Source organism: Anas acuta, chromosome 3 (genome assembly GCF_963932015.1).
Source record: "Anas acuta chromosome 3, bAnaAcu1.1, whole genome shotgun sequence".
Taxonomy (NCBI): domain Eukaryota; kingdom Metazoa; phylum Chordata; class Aves; order Anseriformes; family Anatidae; genus Anas; species Anas acuta.
Genome location: NC_088981.1, coordinates 91,862,932 through 91,882,106, shown reverse-complemented (window position 1 = coordinate 91,882,106; position 19,175 = coordinate 91,862,932). Strand labels below are relative to the sequence as shown.

At 33.5% G+C, this 19,175-nt stretch overlaps 1 protein-coding gene across 4 annotated transcripts in view; it reads right to left on the bottom strand.

Moving 5' to 3' along the window:
* The window catches only part of KHDRBS2 (KH RNA binding domain containing, signal transduction associated 2), a 386,008-nt gene that overhangs the window by 19,326 nt on the left and 347,507 nt on the right, over window positions 1–19,175 (bottom strand). For 2 of the 4 annotated variants that reach the window (XM_068678282.1, XM_068678284.1), the window contains exon 9: window positions 14,659–15,770. In XM_068678282.1, coding sequence (XP_068534383.1) covers window positions 15,673–15,770 — 98 coding nt within the window. In that variant the 3' untranslated portion in view covers window positions 14,659–15,672. Of the gene's footprint in view, window positions 1–5,307; window positions 5,532–13,579; window positions 13,632–14,658; window positions 15,771–19,175 lie in introns of those variants that run through there. The other 2 variants (XR_011095300.1, XR_011095301.1) reach the window with 2 other exon arrangements.

The following is a 19,175-nucleotide window of genomic DNA, read 5'->3' as shown; positions in this document are numbered from 1 at the left end:
GCAGAACTCACCAGTAAGATTTATCATTACCTAAAAGTTTAATATATTTATTACTGGTATAGTTCACAATGTTATATCTATTATCTTCAGGCTGAATATTCTCCACATTTCATCCTGTCTACCTTTAGGAAAATGCATGCAGTTTTCCAATTCATCCTCTAATTTGCTTCCTGTTTTCCATAGATCATAACTATATTTTATGAGTAGAGTAACATGTCCCAGTCGTTAGGGTTGTTGTTAGAAAAATCAAGTAGGCTCACTTCAGCTGCAATTCAAGCTAATAGTGAAATATTAATGTAATATATACATCTTCTGGCTTTCATTAACACTGGCTGTCTGTATCACAATCCGTAATATATTAATTTCTACAATACCTGTATAAAGATGCAAGGGGATTAAAAGGTGTTTTGTGTGAGGTTATTTAAAAAGTCATGATTTCTGTTTTTTGAGATCCTGAAGCTGAGTCTAGTGAAAGCTGTAGGCTACTCAACACTTCTGAAAACAAATATATGTCTTCAGTGCTCAAATAGAGATGGAATTTATATTTATGTTTAAAAAATTGTCAAGGGTCATCAACAGAAATGACTTCTAAGCAGATACCATTTATTTAATAAATAACTAAAGAAAAAAGCTACCAGAGGTGAAAAAAAAAATAATAAAAATCAAAGGTTATAGAAAAAAGCTCTGTTCTGAAGAACTCCATAGGCCAGTTTCCATTAGATTAATATTTAGAATGAGAGCTTTGATGTGAAGACCTTTAATGACTTCTATCAAAGCAAAGCCCTTGTGCATGGAGCTGTGCTTTTCTATAGCTACTTTTCATCCTCGTGTTCCACAAAAGAACATTGGGCACAGAACATGCCCCAGACTCTAAGTCAGGATTCGAAGACAAGCATACATAACAGATTTTGTGTACACAGTTTAATTAATGAAATCTGGTTAATATGATATGCATAATCTGTAGCTTTTAATGTAATTATCTCCCCAAACTGAAATTTAAAAATCCTGTTCCTTAAAATTTTAATTATTAAGATTGGGATTAATTTCACCCCAACTAAATTATCTAAAAACTAGTTACACAGCCATCTAGTCTCCTTTTCTAAACAGTAGTGGGCATTTCATCCATTTGGTTTTGACACATCTCTAAACGTGGGCCAAATCATCCTTTACTTTATACCTGACTGTCTTTTCTGCATTGAGTATAGAGTGAATATCAAGGAGAAATTTAAATATGACAAAAAACTCTGAGAGACCTAGAGCTAGTTCACAGAATCAACTCTAATACTTCTGTGTTGTTGCATTTCACTATCCTTTTCGAAATATTACTTATACTGTTTTAAGGAAAATATATTAAAATGACAAGGAAAGTAAAAAGGAAATAATGTTAATATTTTCTTGGAGCCAGCATTATTTCTTATTTTGCATTTAGCAACGTTTAGCAGCCTAGTAGTAGTATTTAGTAACATTTCCTTGTGATGGCATAATATCCTATAAAATCTATCTCTGTGTTTGTAAAAAGGAAAAAAAAAAGACTTTCACAACAAATTTCTGATATGTTATATTGGTTTATGTTGATTTTTTTTTCCTTTTTTTTTTTTTTTCTTTTTTTTTTTTTTTTTCTGGAATATAGTGTGTGTCAATTGCTATAGCAATGTATATATTTTCATATGTCTGTATGTCAAAATAGTTACTATACACATTGACCGATAATCCAACCATCAAAAGGTCAAATCTGGATTTCTATCTGTATTTATGGATCCACTAAACAAAAGCAGGGAGTCAGTATGGTCTTGCTTTTGGTCAAAATAAATATAAAAAAACCCTGAATTTACAGAGAAATTGCCTGACACATCATTGTGTTTTAATGCAAGAGATTGGAAAGAAAACATACTTGTCTGAGTAAAAATTATTTATATTAGTGAAGTAACGAGGTCTAGGCCAAAGTTTGAAGTAATTGTGGATGTCGGAACAGAAAGTAAGACCGTTTTCCTCTGACTTATACCACGTGTCTGAAGAAGGAATGTAACATTGGGAATGTTGTTCGTCTCTCATAATTACAAAATAGGTTTTAGTAGAACTGAAAATGTTTGAAATAGGCTATGTTTATCCACAGACATATTAGGGTCAGGAATTCCTTAGAAACTGTAAAAAGTTGGTTACTCAGCTCCAAAATATCTACTTAGCCTTACATCACAAATCCAGCCATATTGTGCTGTAACTGCTCAGTTGTACAGGCCTCTGGCGTTACTGCAAAAAACTACCTCATCAGGGCTGTTAAAAGGGGGAAATGTGGGAATGGCTTCCAGTCCTTGTCTGAAAAATGTGCTTAATTGGCACATTTTTTTGGGTCAAACTAATGGCTATCAAATAGAAGAGAATATGCTGTGCTGCAAAGGGAAGTAGCTGAAAAACAAGAATGTCATAAAAATGAAAGGAAGTCATGGAGGCGGATCAACCTTGTTTTCATGAATTCTATGAATTTCAATGTTGGGAAAAATCAGACTTTCCTTTCTTGCTCTACAGATTTCTGGTCACCTCTTAGAAATACAAGAAAAGTCTCCCACCCTTGTGAAACACCTTTCCACTTACTAAAGCTTGAAGTTACTCTACCAACCTGAAAGGAACCACTTTTTTGTGTTTCCAAGGACATTAAGTCATTTTCTTTAGGCAACGAATGAAAGTGATCACCTACCCAAATCTTACTTTTAAGTCGTTTTAGGAAATGTAGCCCAACATCCAGATCAGGCTATAAGCAAAATCTTCTATCTGTGTTATTCTCTATAGCATTCTGTGTGATACACAGGAAACAGCTTCCCATTTACTCCTTCCATTTACTGTGTGTAAATAACAAATAATAATAGTGACATGAATCTTCTTATTCCACACTGCTATAATGTGGAACACATTTCTAAGAGCTCTAAATTACTACGTATGACACTTAACTATAATCTAATTAAACCCTTAAGAAATCTGCATATTTTCACCCATTTCTTGATCTCCGTCTCAGACCTACTTAAATCTAGAGTGTGAGTACTGTGACTGAGGGCTTATTTCTAGATTTAGCTGAATCTCAAAAATCATATATATATGTTTTTTCTTAAACCTGGAGATGTATTAGATTTGAGCAGCTTTTAACTACATTTGTTTAGTTTTGTTTTTCCAAAGCATCTTTCACTTAATTTTTCACACTGTACTGTTTATTAAAAGGCCAGGATTTCCTGTTAGAGTACAATGGTAGCAAACTTCTGATAAATACTGTTTTTCTGCTGGCAGTCAGTCTTCACTCCCTTCCCAGCTGAACTGAAGTTCAACCAAGAAAAGTCTACATTGCATAATGGCTTGGATACTCAGAGAAACCTCTAAACTCAAGTGAAAATTAAAGTAAAATTAACTTTATTCAGGACAACATAATGGTAAAGATTTCAGAAGGCAAAATTTGCCCATGAGTACTTCAGACAGTGGAGAAAATTTATAGCAAGGCAGAGCCCAGATTTTTATCACCGTTTGCAGAGAGAAAATCCTAGAATGATAGAATAGAATCAAAGAATATCCTGAGCTGGAAAGAACCCACAAGGATCACTGAATCCAATTCCTGGCTCCTCACAGGACCACCCCAAAATCAACCAGAGCATTGTCCAAATGTTTCTTGAGCTCCAGCAGGGTGGATGGCATGACCACTGCCTTGAGGAGCCTTTTCTGGTGCCCAACCACCCTCTGGGTGCAGAACCTTTCCCTAACACCCAGCCTGACCCTCCCCAGTCCCAGCTCCATGTCATTCCCTCAGGTCCTCTTGCTGTCCTCAGAGCTCAGCACCTGCCCCTCCGCTCCCCTCATGAGGAAGTTGCAGGCTGCCATGAGGCCTCCCCTCAGTCTCTTTTTCTCTGGGCTGAACAAACTTCAGCTGCTCCTTATATGCCTTCCCCTCTAGACCTATTACCATCTTTGTAGCCCTCCTTTATATGCTCTCTAACAGTTTTATGTCATTTTTATCCTTTGGTGCCCTTTGGTGCACCAGCACAGAGCAGAGCAGGATAATCACTTCCCTTGACCAGCTAGCAATGCCATGCAATCCTAATATTGCATGGGGAAAAAAAAAGTGTTATTGATTTCAGAACATGGAGAGTCTGTCCTGAACTGCAGAAAACTAACTTCAGGTCTGTTTTCTTCTGTACAGTCACAAGGAACAAGGAAAGGACTATGGCTGGAATGGAGATGATGTGATGGTGTGTACAAGATTGTGGCAAGCATTTCTGCTGCCATTATATGGAAACTGCCAGAGGACTTGCAGAGTAACTCCACATTAGCTACTGATACTACTTTTTCTGTTTACCTGAAACCTTTTGAAGGTTGCTAGTTATCGTCAATAAAGACTGAAAATGCTCTTTAATTTCACATACTCTTTGCTGAAGAACCAATCCCATTTCTAATAAGTAAATGCAATAACTATATTTTATATGGCTATAAATAAGGCTATTGCATAAAAAACACAACTTATATTTAGGACAGAAGATTTAGGAAATGTTAGATTTTTATATTTTTAAAATACTTATACTAGGTTCTTTAGATATATATGTGAGATCATAGCATTTAATTATAAGCCTCCTTCCTACGTTCTTCTACACAAGACTGAATTCAATCAGGATATGAGCTTGAATTTAATTAATTAATTAATTAATTGTTTTACTGTTTTTCGCATTTCCACTGCTGTAGAATTATTTACTTTCTGACAGGCTTACATTGTCCATCATTTGTAGCAACAATGATATAGTAACTGAACCTTATAAGCATTAATAAGTGTAGATTCAAAACACCTTATGAAGGTACAAATATTTTTCTAAATAAACAAATAGAGAACAGAGAGTAAAACAAAACAAAACAAAAACCAAAACAACAAAACAAAACAAAACAGAGTTTGCAAAATATTTTAAAATGACCATCTGATGAGTTATCTCATACCAAGGGGAGATGATTTCTCAGAATACTGGGCGTTTCTAAAAGCTTGTTCCGTGTTCAACATATGGCATAAATATAGTTAGATTACTTTTATGTTATTTCTGTGATAAAGGCTTTTTATGTTAGCTTTCCTGACCACAGAAAGACAGAATAAAAACTTAAATGCATTATCAAACATTTCTATCTCAAAGTAACAGACCTCATATGCATGAGCTCTCTTCCCATGACAAACCTAAGGTGAACTAGTTTAGAACGATCGTCTCTCTCTCTAAAGATTGAATTAGCTCAGTTTCCATCTGAATTATCCCACCTTTGGAACAGACTACAAACATATAGACAAATACCTCAGCTCACCTGATAGACTGGAAGATCACCGTGAGTCTGAGCACCAACATGTCCTAGAGAGGGTGCTAATGGTGGGTTTAGAGTTCAATGGTTTAGAGTTCAATGCTTTGGAGATTCCCAGTCTGAGGCTCAGTCCTTCAGATACCACTGATTTATTTCAAGTGACGCTGAACATTCTCAATTCCCTGAGCACCACTTAAAAGGTACAGTACTTCCCTAAGGGCTCCAAAATTCTGAAAATCAAGACAAAGTTGGACACATTCAATGAAAAACACAGAATTAATTGTCACATTAATATTTACCTTAAATGACGTAGGTAGATTCACAGCATCTCTGTGACAAAGGGTTAGTCTGGGTGACAAACAACTCTTGGAAGACACTGCCTTCCAAATTCTACAAGCTATGAAATAAAGAAGTTCTGACACTTTTCCTGTGTCAGAACACAAGTGGAATGGAAAAGCATGTGATCATCTGCTGAGTCTCTAAAATAATGAATGTGCACAACAGAGAAAATATGAGGACAGGGAACAAACTAAATGCTGGCATTTCTAGTTTTGAATATTTGTGAGATTATTGTATGGAACTTATGTGATAACAGCTTTCTTATCTAACTTCTTACTTTTATAATATTTTTTTATAATGCTACTAATTTATGAAGTACTACCTTCAATACCTTTTCTCCACCTGCTTGAGATGAAGGCTCATGGCCTGTGCACAGTAGAATGAACATGCTTTTATCAATGTAATAAAAAGACATTTGTAGCAGTGAGTTTTATTAACACCAATACTGCCTTAATGCAGATAACTCAGCACAGTAATTATATTAATACTGAGCAAATTACTTGCTCAGAGTGAGAATGGGAACTTTTGAGAAAGTTTTGGATTGGAGTTGTGTTTCATTTCTTGATGATACTGACATGCTGAGGTCTATGAGAAAATAGTTAAAACCAGTCTCCTCAGCTAGTCAGTAGAGAGATAAAAGGTACATGTAAACAGTGTTAATCGTTCTGAATTCTTTTCTGTAAGCAAAGATCACTGCACTGAATATACAGGTACCCTAAGTACTTGTAGTGGCAAAAGCTAGGTATTTGAAGATGATGAATGTACTCCATAGCTCCCCAGATGCTGCACTAAGGTAGCTTCACATAAAAGAAAATAATTAATAATAATAATCATCACCATCCAATCAGTGGGGCAGGGTAATATGGCTATTTTAGCATAGCTTCTACCAAGTTTACTGAGTTGGTAAAAGGCAACATTTTTGATGTCTCATGATATTATTCCAAACAAACAGATTTTCATTAAAGCAGCAAAAATAACTTTGGGATCCTCCACCCCCTGCCAAAGGCAATGTTCTGTTACAAATTGGAGGAACACTAAACTGTGTAAACTGTGTAAAAACTCTCATAAATCAGAAGATGTTTTTCTATGATTGAAAGTATTAAGCAGGTAAAAATATCAGGCCTGCAAAATAAATGGTTGAAGTAAGCCAAGCACTCTGAAGCTATATAAATAAGAATTAAGTGAAATCTTAATTTACCTCTTTTTCAGCATACAGTTGATGTAGTCCTTAAAATGGTTGGCTTATTATATTTTTTCCTCCTAATTTTATGCACAGAGAGTCTAATGAAAGAACAGCAATTTGATATTTCTTCTACTCTCATTATTCAATGTTTTGTTCCTTTTTTTACTTGCTTAACTCTATTCAAATCTTTAACTTTTCTTGACAAAATTATGAATTTCCCAGTTGTCTTAATGTGCCACTTTTGGATATAGTATTTGAATGCCTCAGCAAAGTTAGTAGTTTTTATTGTCATATATCTGAAGTTAAAATAAAAAACATTCATAGCTGTTAAATAACCTGGGATGCACAAGACTTGATTTTGAAATTATATAGCACTTTGCATATTCAAGCACAACTCCTGATGATGCAACTTGTAACTGATGAAAACCAAATCCCAAAATTTTTGTAAGAACTCAAGAAAATAAGAAACACACCATTTGTTTTTAGTTTGAGAAATTTGCCTATCATCATGCAAAACTCTACTGGTAGAGATATTGAAGGAGTATATAATCTATTCCTCTGTATAGATGAAATGTATCTGTGTGATCATGGGGTTACTGAAAATAAAGTGACAGCTACCATAAATAGATTAACTTGATTTCCTAGCTGAGATATAGACTCAAACGGATTCCTGGGCAAACATTTTCAACTAAAAAATTTTCTTCCACATGGAAAAGCTAGTTTTGATAACATTAAAAGCTGCATCTTGCTGTTGGTACTGCAAAACTTACATTTTCTATGCACAACATTTTTAGTCTGGTTTATATAGTGAGATCTTTTGTAAAGCTGCATCTACTTGGATGAAAGTGAAAGGGCCATTCAGGGTAACAGTGTCTCTGACAGAGAACTGCAATCACTATTCCTCATTGACAGCTACAATTATCAGCAAGACAACAAATGGAGCAAAGGTCTACCAGATCATAGGCATCTCAGCACTATGAAAGGGTGCAGTATCTTGAAGTGCTCTTCCTGGGTCAAGGCTATTTCAGACTGCCTGCTAAGCAGGGCATTGGCTGGAATAACTCAGTGCAGTGCTTAACAGATATGCCTTCTGTTTGAATAAAATTAAATTATAAAAGATGACTAAAGATGAAATTTAAATCTCAGATTCCTGTTTCAATTGTTGATATCAGCATGGACTTTAGAGAATGAAACCTGAGTAAGATCATCTGATTGAATTCTCTATCAAATAGCTACTTTGCTTAACTGGAGTTTACCCTTACAGAGCATGCTAGTCAATTGCTTTTGTCTCTACATGATGGATTTTAATATAGATATATTAAAAAAATGTATAATGTCCAAAATATCATACAGAATAAAGAAAAAAGCCCATCAACTTAAAGGATACTCTGAGGATTAAGCTGAAGTCAAATATTAACAGAAAGTAGTAGCATTCATTTGAATGAGAATGACCTTGATTATCTTTTCATCTGAAGTAATTATGAACAAACTTTCTTTTAGGAAGAAGAGGAAGAAAAAGAAGAAAAACAGGAAAAAGCATAGGTTGCTTGTCCAAAAGCTCTTCACTGAATTTTTACAATGGTTGTATGGGGTTGTTAAGAAGTTCAAGAAGAAATAAAATGAGTTACTAGTTGAGAAATTAATATGGAAAATGAATATGTTAAACCATCACACAAAATAGTCTTACGTTTTGTTCTGTTTGCAGAAGAAGAGAAAAAGAAAGCCAGAATCCTAAGAAGTCATAAACAAGGAGCTCAACTCTTTGGTTCTCAAAAGCTTTGATTTATTAGTTGTAACACAGTGTGTAGATCTTGTAATGCAAGGGCATATAGCAAAGGCATTCACTGTTTTTTTGTGTGAGCTTAACAGATCCATCATTAAAGAATGCATCCAGTGTGGCAAGAACAGTGCTAGACATGACAAGCAAGTATTCTCATCTTTTATAATAACATCTCATAATAACAATAAGAAGTAACTATACCTCAATTAAATCAATAAGGTACTGCTCTCATCAGGGCACTGAAGCATTTCCATCATCCTACTTGTACATCCAAATAAATGTTGCTAAAATATATCAGAAACTTTCAATTCTGTCTATACAGTATCTTGACAACTTCTTTGGGAATACACAGGATTTACAGAATCAACTACCCTGCCTCTTCTTTCATTTTTTTCCTTTTCATGTCTGAATGTGTGTCCTTTACCACTACAGCACAGGTCTTTCTCCTATAAAACTTTCTTCTGATGTACAGATCTGAAGTATGAAAACCTGAAAATGTTGTCTCAAGAAATCTTGCTATTCTCTGCTAAAAATCTTAGATTTCAAAGATAAATCAAATATTTTAGGAAAGGAAGCATTTATGTCTTTCAATAAGTACTAAACACAGCCTTTTATTATTTTTTTTATAAGCAAAACAAAACAAACCAAAACATTTTCAAAGAGTGATACATTTTTAGTAGAAGTTTAGAAATCTGCATTTTTTATGCTAAAGTTCACAGAGATTGTTTCTGATTGAGAATGAAAAATTCGTTCCAGATTTGTACAACTTGGACACATACTTCAGTAATTTTAAAATGTTCTACTGAGTTATAGAATAAATGACTCAGTCAACCAGAGACCATGAAAGGACTGAAAACCCGTTTTTGGTTTCAAAGGACATTGAGTCAGGTCTCAATGAGCAATAAAAAGGACTGGAAAAATATAATTAGCTAACAACAAAGTGGCAGATGTTGATTGTCTTTGAGGCCCTAATCAGTCTGAGAAAGTTACCTGTGTATCTTTTCTAACTCCATAGACCAATGTGGTAAAAGAGATAAGGTGAGACACCATTTTTATAACTCCTAGATTCTAATAACTGATGGAAGTCACAGAATATATCTGTATTTTTAGTAGGGCAGAAAACTTCAGAATGCACTAGACTTATTTTTCTATCTAGCATCCAATTGTTTTTATTTTATTTTATTTTATTTTATTTTATTTTATTTTATTTTATTTTATTTTATTTTATTTTATTTTATTTTATTTTATTTTATTTTATTATTTTATTTTATTTTATTTTATTTTATTTTATTATTTTATTTTATTTTATTTTATTTTATTTTATTTTATTTTATTTTATTTTATTTTATTATATATTTTCTGTGACTTTACTCACTAATAGGTTCCTTTTGTCAATATATTGACAACAGAAGATTACTTGAAATAGATACTAAAAGAGTCTTCATCCTTTAGACACATTTTTAACTATAGCCAGCCTTTGAAATTTTTGTAAGCTACATTTTTTTTAAATAATTCCAATCTTGTAGTAAAATTCAGTGCTTTGATTCCTTCCTTAAAAAAATGCATCTACAAGTGAACTCAGCCTTTCTGAGCCTTAAAAAAACATATGTACTGACAGAGCAATGAGGGAGTACTTCATCATACAAGATGAATTTATAATCTATTCTATGATACTGCCTGTATGAATGTTTTCCCAAACAATTTCATCTTCTTCCATTCCCAAGTCATGAAATGAAATTCAACAGCAGTATAAAAGAATTCAGATTACATTTCCAGGAAAAAAAAAAAAGCATTAAGTAGGTTGTATAGAGAGCACTGATTTCCAACAGTCGTATTCCTATTTAGTCCTTATGCTAGTTAATACAATACATTATGGAAGCTTTTTACAACTTCCCTTCCTCACTGGCTCATATTCTTCCTTCAAATATTAACAAATATTTTTTCCCTCTAACATTTAGCTTATTTTATACCTCTCTGCAGTCATTTTTAACATGTGACTGTATTATTTAACTCTTGCAAAACTTTTTAAACAAACTCTTAGAAAGTTGGTGTACGAAACACCTACTGTTCAACCTACAGTTAAATATAAAGAAAATACATCATTGATGTAGATCAAATTGACATTTGTTTAAAGAAAAGACATCACTTATTCATAATTTTTACCCTCAGATAATAAGCCTGGATGATATTTCATGAGTATTACTATAAACTATGTTCTCATGATAAAATGTCTTTTAACTGGTACACCAATATATGTTAAGTACCCTGATTCTGATGGTAACTTGGTTATATTACTAAATTCCAGATACTCATCTCAGTCCTGGCTGTCCCTGGTTATAAGGAGACACAGCTCATAGGGCCTAGTGACCAGGTCTTCACACCCATTCCTTCAGAGCTACCACAGTGATTTGTTTTACATGTACTCATGCACTGTCATTAACAACACAACCCAGTTTTGGAAGTCAGTACACATTCAAGTATAATAGAGATGCTATTGCAGGGTTATAGACTGAATGGAGCCTGTGCAGCAAGGAATATCTCTCAGCTTTAGGGCTATAGTATCATTATTCTGAATGGATGTTGAGGGTATCAGTGAGCCAGGAGAATATTCTTAATATTCTCTGAGGTGATATCATGAATACTTCCTAAACTATACTTCCTAAAGTTCTGTCATTCACATGATCCTGTTCAAACAGTGTAAGATAAGTTATATGGGAACGAAACAGACCCATGGTGCAACTTCATTTTCTGATAAATTTTGTTAATATAGCAATATCTAATTATTTTTTGTTTCAGTTAGGATGGCTCCTGAATACATGTAACAAGTCTGTTAGACGAAGCAGTCCAGGAGTGCAATTTTTCTTCACCTGTTACTTTACCAGGAGCCTGTCCCTGGTGGTGCATATCCATGGGGTCCGCCCCAGCAGGTGACTGCACTTAGCTACTTGATGCTTTTTTCTGACTCTGCTTCTAGATAGTTTTGAAAATTGCCTTCTGACTCTAAGCCTTGAAAACGTCTTCCCTTCTTAGACAAAATCTCTAACAAGGAAAGCTGAGCCAGTAAGACATATGAATTCATATACTTAGTATGTGAATTCATCCAAAGAAAACATGGTTAGTGGGTGATTAGTGTATTGGAATTAACCATAGCACAAGTTCATTTCTATGTTTTCTGATGTCTGTACGTTTTCAGGACCTCATAATTATGTCTGTCTTGGTGGATGTGAGGAATACATCACACCTTTTCATGTAAGACCTAAAGCTGACGGTTAATTAAAATAACCATAGTTCCTTGTTACTCTCTCACAAATTAAGAAGATGGATATTTATTTATTTAGTTTTTATTAAGAAGACATAGTTAATTAGCTGTAAAGCTTCTCCCAAAATTGATGTGAAATATGCTTTGTAGTTAGCACAGAACAGCACATGTAGTTATGGGTAATTTTCATACTAATTTTCTGAAAATCAATAAAACAAAGGTTTGCATAAAGAACTGTTTACACTGACTTCTTCTTCTTTTTTTTTTTTTTTTTTTTTAATTTCTAAATAGTCCCTATACAAGAATATTTTACAATGCATTATTTTAATGATATATTCTTTTTATTCATTTTTATTTATTTATTTATTTATTTTTTAAATTTACACAAATAATAACTGTAAAAGAAGACTTGAGACAATAATAGTACAGGACAATGCTCTGCTATAAGACAGAATGTATTGAAGTTTGGCCTCAAGGAGTTTACACTAGTTACCCTCAAACAAAAAATCAGTGTACAAGTGTGAAATTCATTTTATACACTTAGCCCTGGATCTCACATCAGGTATGGTAGCTCAGAGTTTTGTGTAGTTACTTAATTCAGTAAGGCATATGAGTTTTTCCTGAAATACTTAAAAGCTATCATGTATAATAATTTATAATCATAGTTATACCTATGATACAACTGTATTTATATCAGAAGAGTGTGTTTTTTTCTTATCTGCATAGATGTAACATAGACTGACGAAAGCATATTTGCATAACTATATGCAAGACGGGTAGGTGAAAGGGTTTTACTGCAGTGGGACACTCAAACTGATGTGACTGTAACTTGCAGACAAATCCTATTGCTGTGTCATATGACCTTGGCCTGTAGAGCTGATGTACCATATAAATGAACCAGTTTTAAGGCAGCCCTTTGGAGAGGAAAATTAAGCTCACTGTATCTATATATACAACACAACCTGTGCTTGTAAGTAACCGTGGGGTACACTGGTAACTGAAAACTACAAACCAACCAGACCCCAATTTTTTGGCATCTTTTCATGGGGAAAAGATGACAAAGTAACAAATGTGTCTGGGATTGTGTATTTGGTGCACATCATCAGTTTTGTTTATTAACTCTTATCTAACCATGAGAGAGCAAGAAATTTTGTGCATTTTGTGTTGTGATTAGGTGGACACTTCTGGGTGAACGGATTAAGTTCTATTTGAGATGACTTTTTACGATGTTTCGAACAGCAACATTTATCATCAATCAATAATCTCACATATAATTTGAAGTTTATGTAACAAAGTTATTAAAAACAAACAAACAAACAAGCAAACAAAACAAAGAACACCCCCACCCCCTTTATCTAGCAACAGATAAGCAACTATCTTTCTAAACCATGTAACTAATTTGTTTCCAAAATGTAAACATTCTTTTAATAAACATGAGCTCTTGTTTTTATCAGAAGCACGTATAAAGTATCATATGATAATATTTAGCATTAAAATACTTGACTTCTTTCATTTAACTGAAATGTATCATACCTTACAGAAGCAAATGCTTTGATTGGCATTATACCCCAATCTCCACACAGTTATGAAAGAAAACATTGCTGGAAGTAATTATTTACTTTAAAAGTCTGCATGAACATGCTCCCATGTGTTAGTAAACAGAAATGCATGAAGAAATATGAAATAGGTAAAAGCCCTGAGACATGGCAGAGCTTACCTGACCACTTCTCAGTAGATCTGCTCTTTAGCTGTCCAGTGCCTGTGAGGCCCTGAAATAGTGAGACAGAATAAACTCAGTGTAACAATCATCTAGCCCACTACATTCACTTTTAACATATCAGGCTAAAATGACAACATATGCTTATTAACTATGCAAAAAGAATTAGCATGCAACTCCAGCTGCTAGAGACTTTATTCACAAACTACTTCATTCTCATCAAAAAAGTAAACCAATCACATTGACAAAAAGCCACTGTAAACAAAAAGACTGTATTTAAAGGATTAACAGTTTTGGAATCCCTAACATCAAGTCATCTGTTTGCTTGTTTGGTTGTTTGGTTTGTTTTCATCAAAATTTAGGTTATATATTTGTTGTTAGCAAGAGTTGCATTACTATTATTGTTAATTTTAGTTCTGTTTATTACCTTGAGGGTTATATATTGTAGAATCATTTTGTTGTCACTAGTTAATGTTAATTAGTTTTTTTAATAACCTATATACCTATTTGTTATCTTTTGGTAGGTTTACTTTTTTAACTATCAGTAACTTAATAACTGAGAATATTTAACATTACTGTTGCATACTCAAAATTACAGAGTTACTATTAGTGTTACCTGTTTAACGTTTAGTCATCCTTTGAGTCCTGCGACATATTTCCTTAATAATCATCAGCCATCAAGTCTGATAGTCTCAAAAGAAATATCAGCCCTCTAAACTGCCTTCAAGGGCGGTGATATTTAGCACTGAAAATTACAAATAAAGTTTTTGAGGTTGAGTACCAACAACTGGGCAGTGACACTGATGATTTGTTTATCAAGACAAATTGATATATACTACAAAAATGCAGTCAACGCACTCTTCCGAGTGAAAACAAATAAGTGAATCTATGCAATGCTTACATGTTGAATGGGATATTTAATGTGCGGGGAAACTCAAAGGTTGAAGAACTAGCATTTAGACAATCTAACAGTGGTAAGTGGTAATCTTACCTCTTTAAACTCCATTACATTCTCACGAGAGACATGCTAATACAAACAAGTCAATCAGAGTTTGTGTTTAGCAAGATCAAGCTTAGAGGATAGTTTAAAATCCATTTATTGTTCTAAAGCATTTTTTTCCATTAACATGTTATACATTAGTGGATACTAACCATGATTCATGTAACAGTTTAGTTTGTTAACTTTTAAATTATTTAACAACCAGAAGTTATTAATACAACTTTTAAAGTCTTACACAAAAAGCTTAAAACAGGCTTGGGTTCATTTTTGTAATTTTTATATAAAAAACATTTTTAGGCATCTCTTGAAAAAGAAATAAAGCAGGCATTTTAAGCTAGAAAACAAGTAATTCCAAATTTAGTTTGTTACAAAAGGTTTCAGCTTTATTGACAAATTATGGCAAACATATTTGACAAAATTATGGTTTCCTATTTAGAGAAGCTTACACATGGAACTTTATGTGATTTTTTTTTTAACAAATACAGGTTAAAACACTGAACAAATTCAGTTAGCTACATACATACAGTAGCTGCTTGTTTTCAACCCCATTAAAACAGCATTTAAAATTAAATTTACAAACTTAATATCGAACATCTTAATCTAAACTAACATATATTAAAAAAGACAGGTTAAAACATCTTATCTACAACTTGATTATTGTCTTGTTCAAATGAAAAAAGGAAAAAAAAATCATATTACAGTCTTTCAGCAACCCTAAACAAAAACTCAGCCTTAGCTAGTATGTAGAGAGACTTAAGATCTGTAACAGTGTCATGCTTTTTAAGTTACACACAGCAATGAATACAACCAACAGAACATCATCTTTGAATGGTTTCTAGACAATGCTTGCCAAAGGTTTTTTTGTTTGTTTGTTTCTGTTTTTTTTTTGTTTGTTTGTTTTTAAAGTCCGTGTTATAAAATAATACTAATGCCAATGTCACTCCAATGTTATAAGAAATACAAGTAGTACATAGGATAATAATGAGAGTAATCCCTAGGATAGAAAAGAAATGGACTATTACTTGTCTTGGTGCTGTTTATGTGGAGACCACATTAATTGTCTTTGAGATGAGGTCACAGATGAGGAGGACCTTCAATATCTACCATAGGGGTGTTCCCTGTAACCCCCTCGGGCTGACCTTGGAGGTGGTGCCTTTAGGCTGGAACGGGTGGTGGCCCATTCTTCTTGTGCTAAAAACAGAAGAGAAAAGATATGTTTTGTGAATATCTAAACTGGAAAGAACAAAGTGATGTCACCACTAATGGTTGTCAAAATTCTTGAGAGTTTTGGCTAAAAGCTTTACAAAAATAAAACAGAGATGGTGTTGTCATTCACTTCTTTATCTTTCCACAAAAACAAAACAAAACAAAGCAAAAAAAAAACAACGACAACAAAAATACCACCACCACCACCAGCAACAAAAACCATCAATAAAACAAAACAAAAAATCCCTGCAAACTAACCTTCTACTTCTCAACATAGACATCTCATCTACATCAGGATGAAAAAACTCTTTCACTTTCAGCAGAGAATGGATATCTAGTGTGGAGGCAGTACAGTCAGCTTTGGAAAAATCACTGCACTAGTCTGCCAGCTCAGAATTTATTTTGTATTTTGAGCTTCCAGCATTTAAGATAAAACATCAATATGAATAACATTTTATGCAGCTGATATGTTAATAAGGTGAAAACTTGAATCATAAAAAGGTAATTGAAATATATTTTATTTTTTACTTCCATTTGAGACAGAAAGAAAGAAGAAACAAAAATAATGGAAGAAAAATATGTAGGAAGGAAGCTACTCCATTAAGGTTTTGCTTTGCCAAATAGTTTTTATTTTGTATTATCATTAGAATACTTTTTCTTTTTCTTAATTGGCACTAATTATATATATACATATATATATATAATGTATGTATGTATGTATATATATATATGCCCAGAAAGAATAAAATAAAATCCTTAAAACTTTTTCAATATGTACAAAGTTTCTATAAATATTTTTTGACAGACAAGGTGTTTCTGGAAGTTGAGCCTTCCAATGAAGCAAACAGGAACCTACGTACAGCTGTAGTCTAGCGGTTGAACCCCAACTTCAACTGTTTTCCCTAATCAGCTAGTGGATCATTGAACAATTTCTGGTTTCATCTTCCACTGACAACTGATTGTACACACAAAATGGACATCACAGAAATAACAGTATATCTTCTCTCCTATGTCACACAGTGTAACATTTTCCCTCTTACAGTAGTCTTAGAATATATCTGAAGAATATAACATGATCACCAGGCAGCTTCAAAACTTCTACATATCCCTGCAAAGTTATGTGATAACCTGTGTACATTTTTGTGATGAAACTATCCAGAAATCAGTCTGGCAAATATTAATTATTGTCAATATATTGTCATTTTGTTACTAATCTGTATGTTTGTATTACAGATTTGTATAGAAGATAAATGTTTGTAAAATATGAAGGTAGAAGACAAGCTTCCTGATGCTAGTGCAAAAAGATGTTTTTAAGATGCATGAAAAGCAGAGACTGAAAAGAAGATTGGAAGGTGTCTTGAAGCCAGTGGAAAAGAGACAGAACCTTTCAATCTGACCATAAAACAGTATATTTCCTATTGCTACCAATAAAAATTTAATTGGTAGATACAGTAAAATAGACTCTTTTCACTAGTTCAAAAGTGGGGATATTTTATTTAATTTACAAGTAGTTAACAGAATAATAAACTGAATTACTCAGTCCTGAGGTACTGATGAAGGTTTGAAACATTCAAGGTCCTTGCACTATAAATTTAAAAATCTAATTTTTAAGAGATACACAACTTTTATGTCATAATCCATATAATGGAACAAAAGAACATTTCAGAATATTTTTTCCTGTTTCAAGTCTTGTTTCAGACTTTTGTTACCTCACTCAGTCACCCCAAGAAGTGTTGAAATGAGTACTCTTAGTGTGTTGACAAAATTCATCTATATGAAATAAATGTGAGTGTTGCTGAACTTCCAGGTAGCAGGAGATAAGCTGTGAATCAATGTGGGGTATATTAGATCTGGTAAACCAGTGCAAAAACATTCCTTGCTTATAGCTAAGAAGTACATATCTTTAATACATTATTGATGTTCCTTGCAACTTTCTCATTTATTTGCTATTAAACAAAGCCAGGATATTCTTAAGTTTGATCTGATACCTGAGGCACCTGTAGAAAAAATCCAAATTTGTATTACAGATTTGTATAGAAGATAAATGTTTGTAAAATATGAAGGTAGAAGACAAGCTTCCTGATGCTAGTGCAAAAAGAAGTTTTTTCCAAATTATTTTTCCTTTCTCCTCTCCTCTCCTCTCCTCTCCTCTCCTCTCCTCTCCTCTCCTCTCCTCTCCTCTCCTCTCCTCTCCTCTCCTCTCCTCTCCTCTCCTCTCCTCTCCTCTCCTCTCCTCTCCTCTCCTCTCCTCTCCTCTCCTCTCCTCTCCTCTCCTCTCCTCTCCTCTCCTCTCCTCTCCTCTCCTCTCCTCTCCTCTCCTCTCCTCTCCTCTCCTCTCCTCTCCTCTCCTCTCCTCTCCTCTCCTCTCCTCTCCTCTCCTCTCCTCTCCTCTCCTCTCCTCTCCTCTCCTCTCCTCTCCTCTCTTTGCCTTTTTCCTTGCCTCTCCAAGAGGCACTGGTCTTTCAGATGTCAGCTCAGAAACAATGATTCTTAAATTTTTGACTGTACTGTTTCTAATTCACTCAAAATATTCATATATATATATACATATATTTAATAGAATGACCTAAGAATGAGTTAAACAAGAAAATAGAACTTTCTATACAAAATAAAATACATTAGTTAGTACATCATAATATTAAACATCAAAATTATATTAGTCATACATTTCAAATAAAGCTAACTATATTTCCTTAAATTTAGCCTGCTACTTGATTAATGAAATGATGTTCTCAGATTAAATATAATAAGGAACTTATTTTATTTTTTTAATCTCCATTAAGAAATGTCAAAGATTATCTTTTATTAAACCAAGCTTTTATAGCAATAGGTATTATTTTTCTCTTAAGCAAATATTTTGTAAATATATGTTCTTGAACAGAACAAAGGTTCAGTAAAAACACAAAATTTTGATTGTTTGCTATGTTAGTATAGATAACTTACCAAAGTTCATTCTTCACTAGTCTGTCTTTAAGTAGCTTATTCACGTTGATTAGTTATGATGAGCATATAATGACAGGATTCTCCAGTGTGACAAACATAGAGGTCTTTTGTACCTCTATTAATATGTCTATTGATAATAATAATATAAAATTTCAAATACACAACAGTACTATCATTGCATACTAAAAACACAGAAAAAAAAAAAAAAAAAGTAAGCATCTTCATTTCTTTTGGATTTTCTTTTGTTAGAGTACAATTTCTGATGTGAACAATCAGCATGGTCATAGACCACATCTGGCAGTGCAGGCGCATGCAATATTACTGTGTTTGCATCATACTGAACCATGAATGGGCTTAAATGAAAGTTGGAGAGGACATTTATTTCCTTCCTTTTATCTTTTGATGCTCCTGCTCCTTTTGGTATATAACTGGCCTACTAAATTGGCC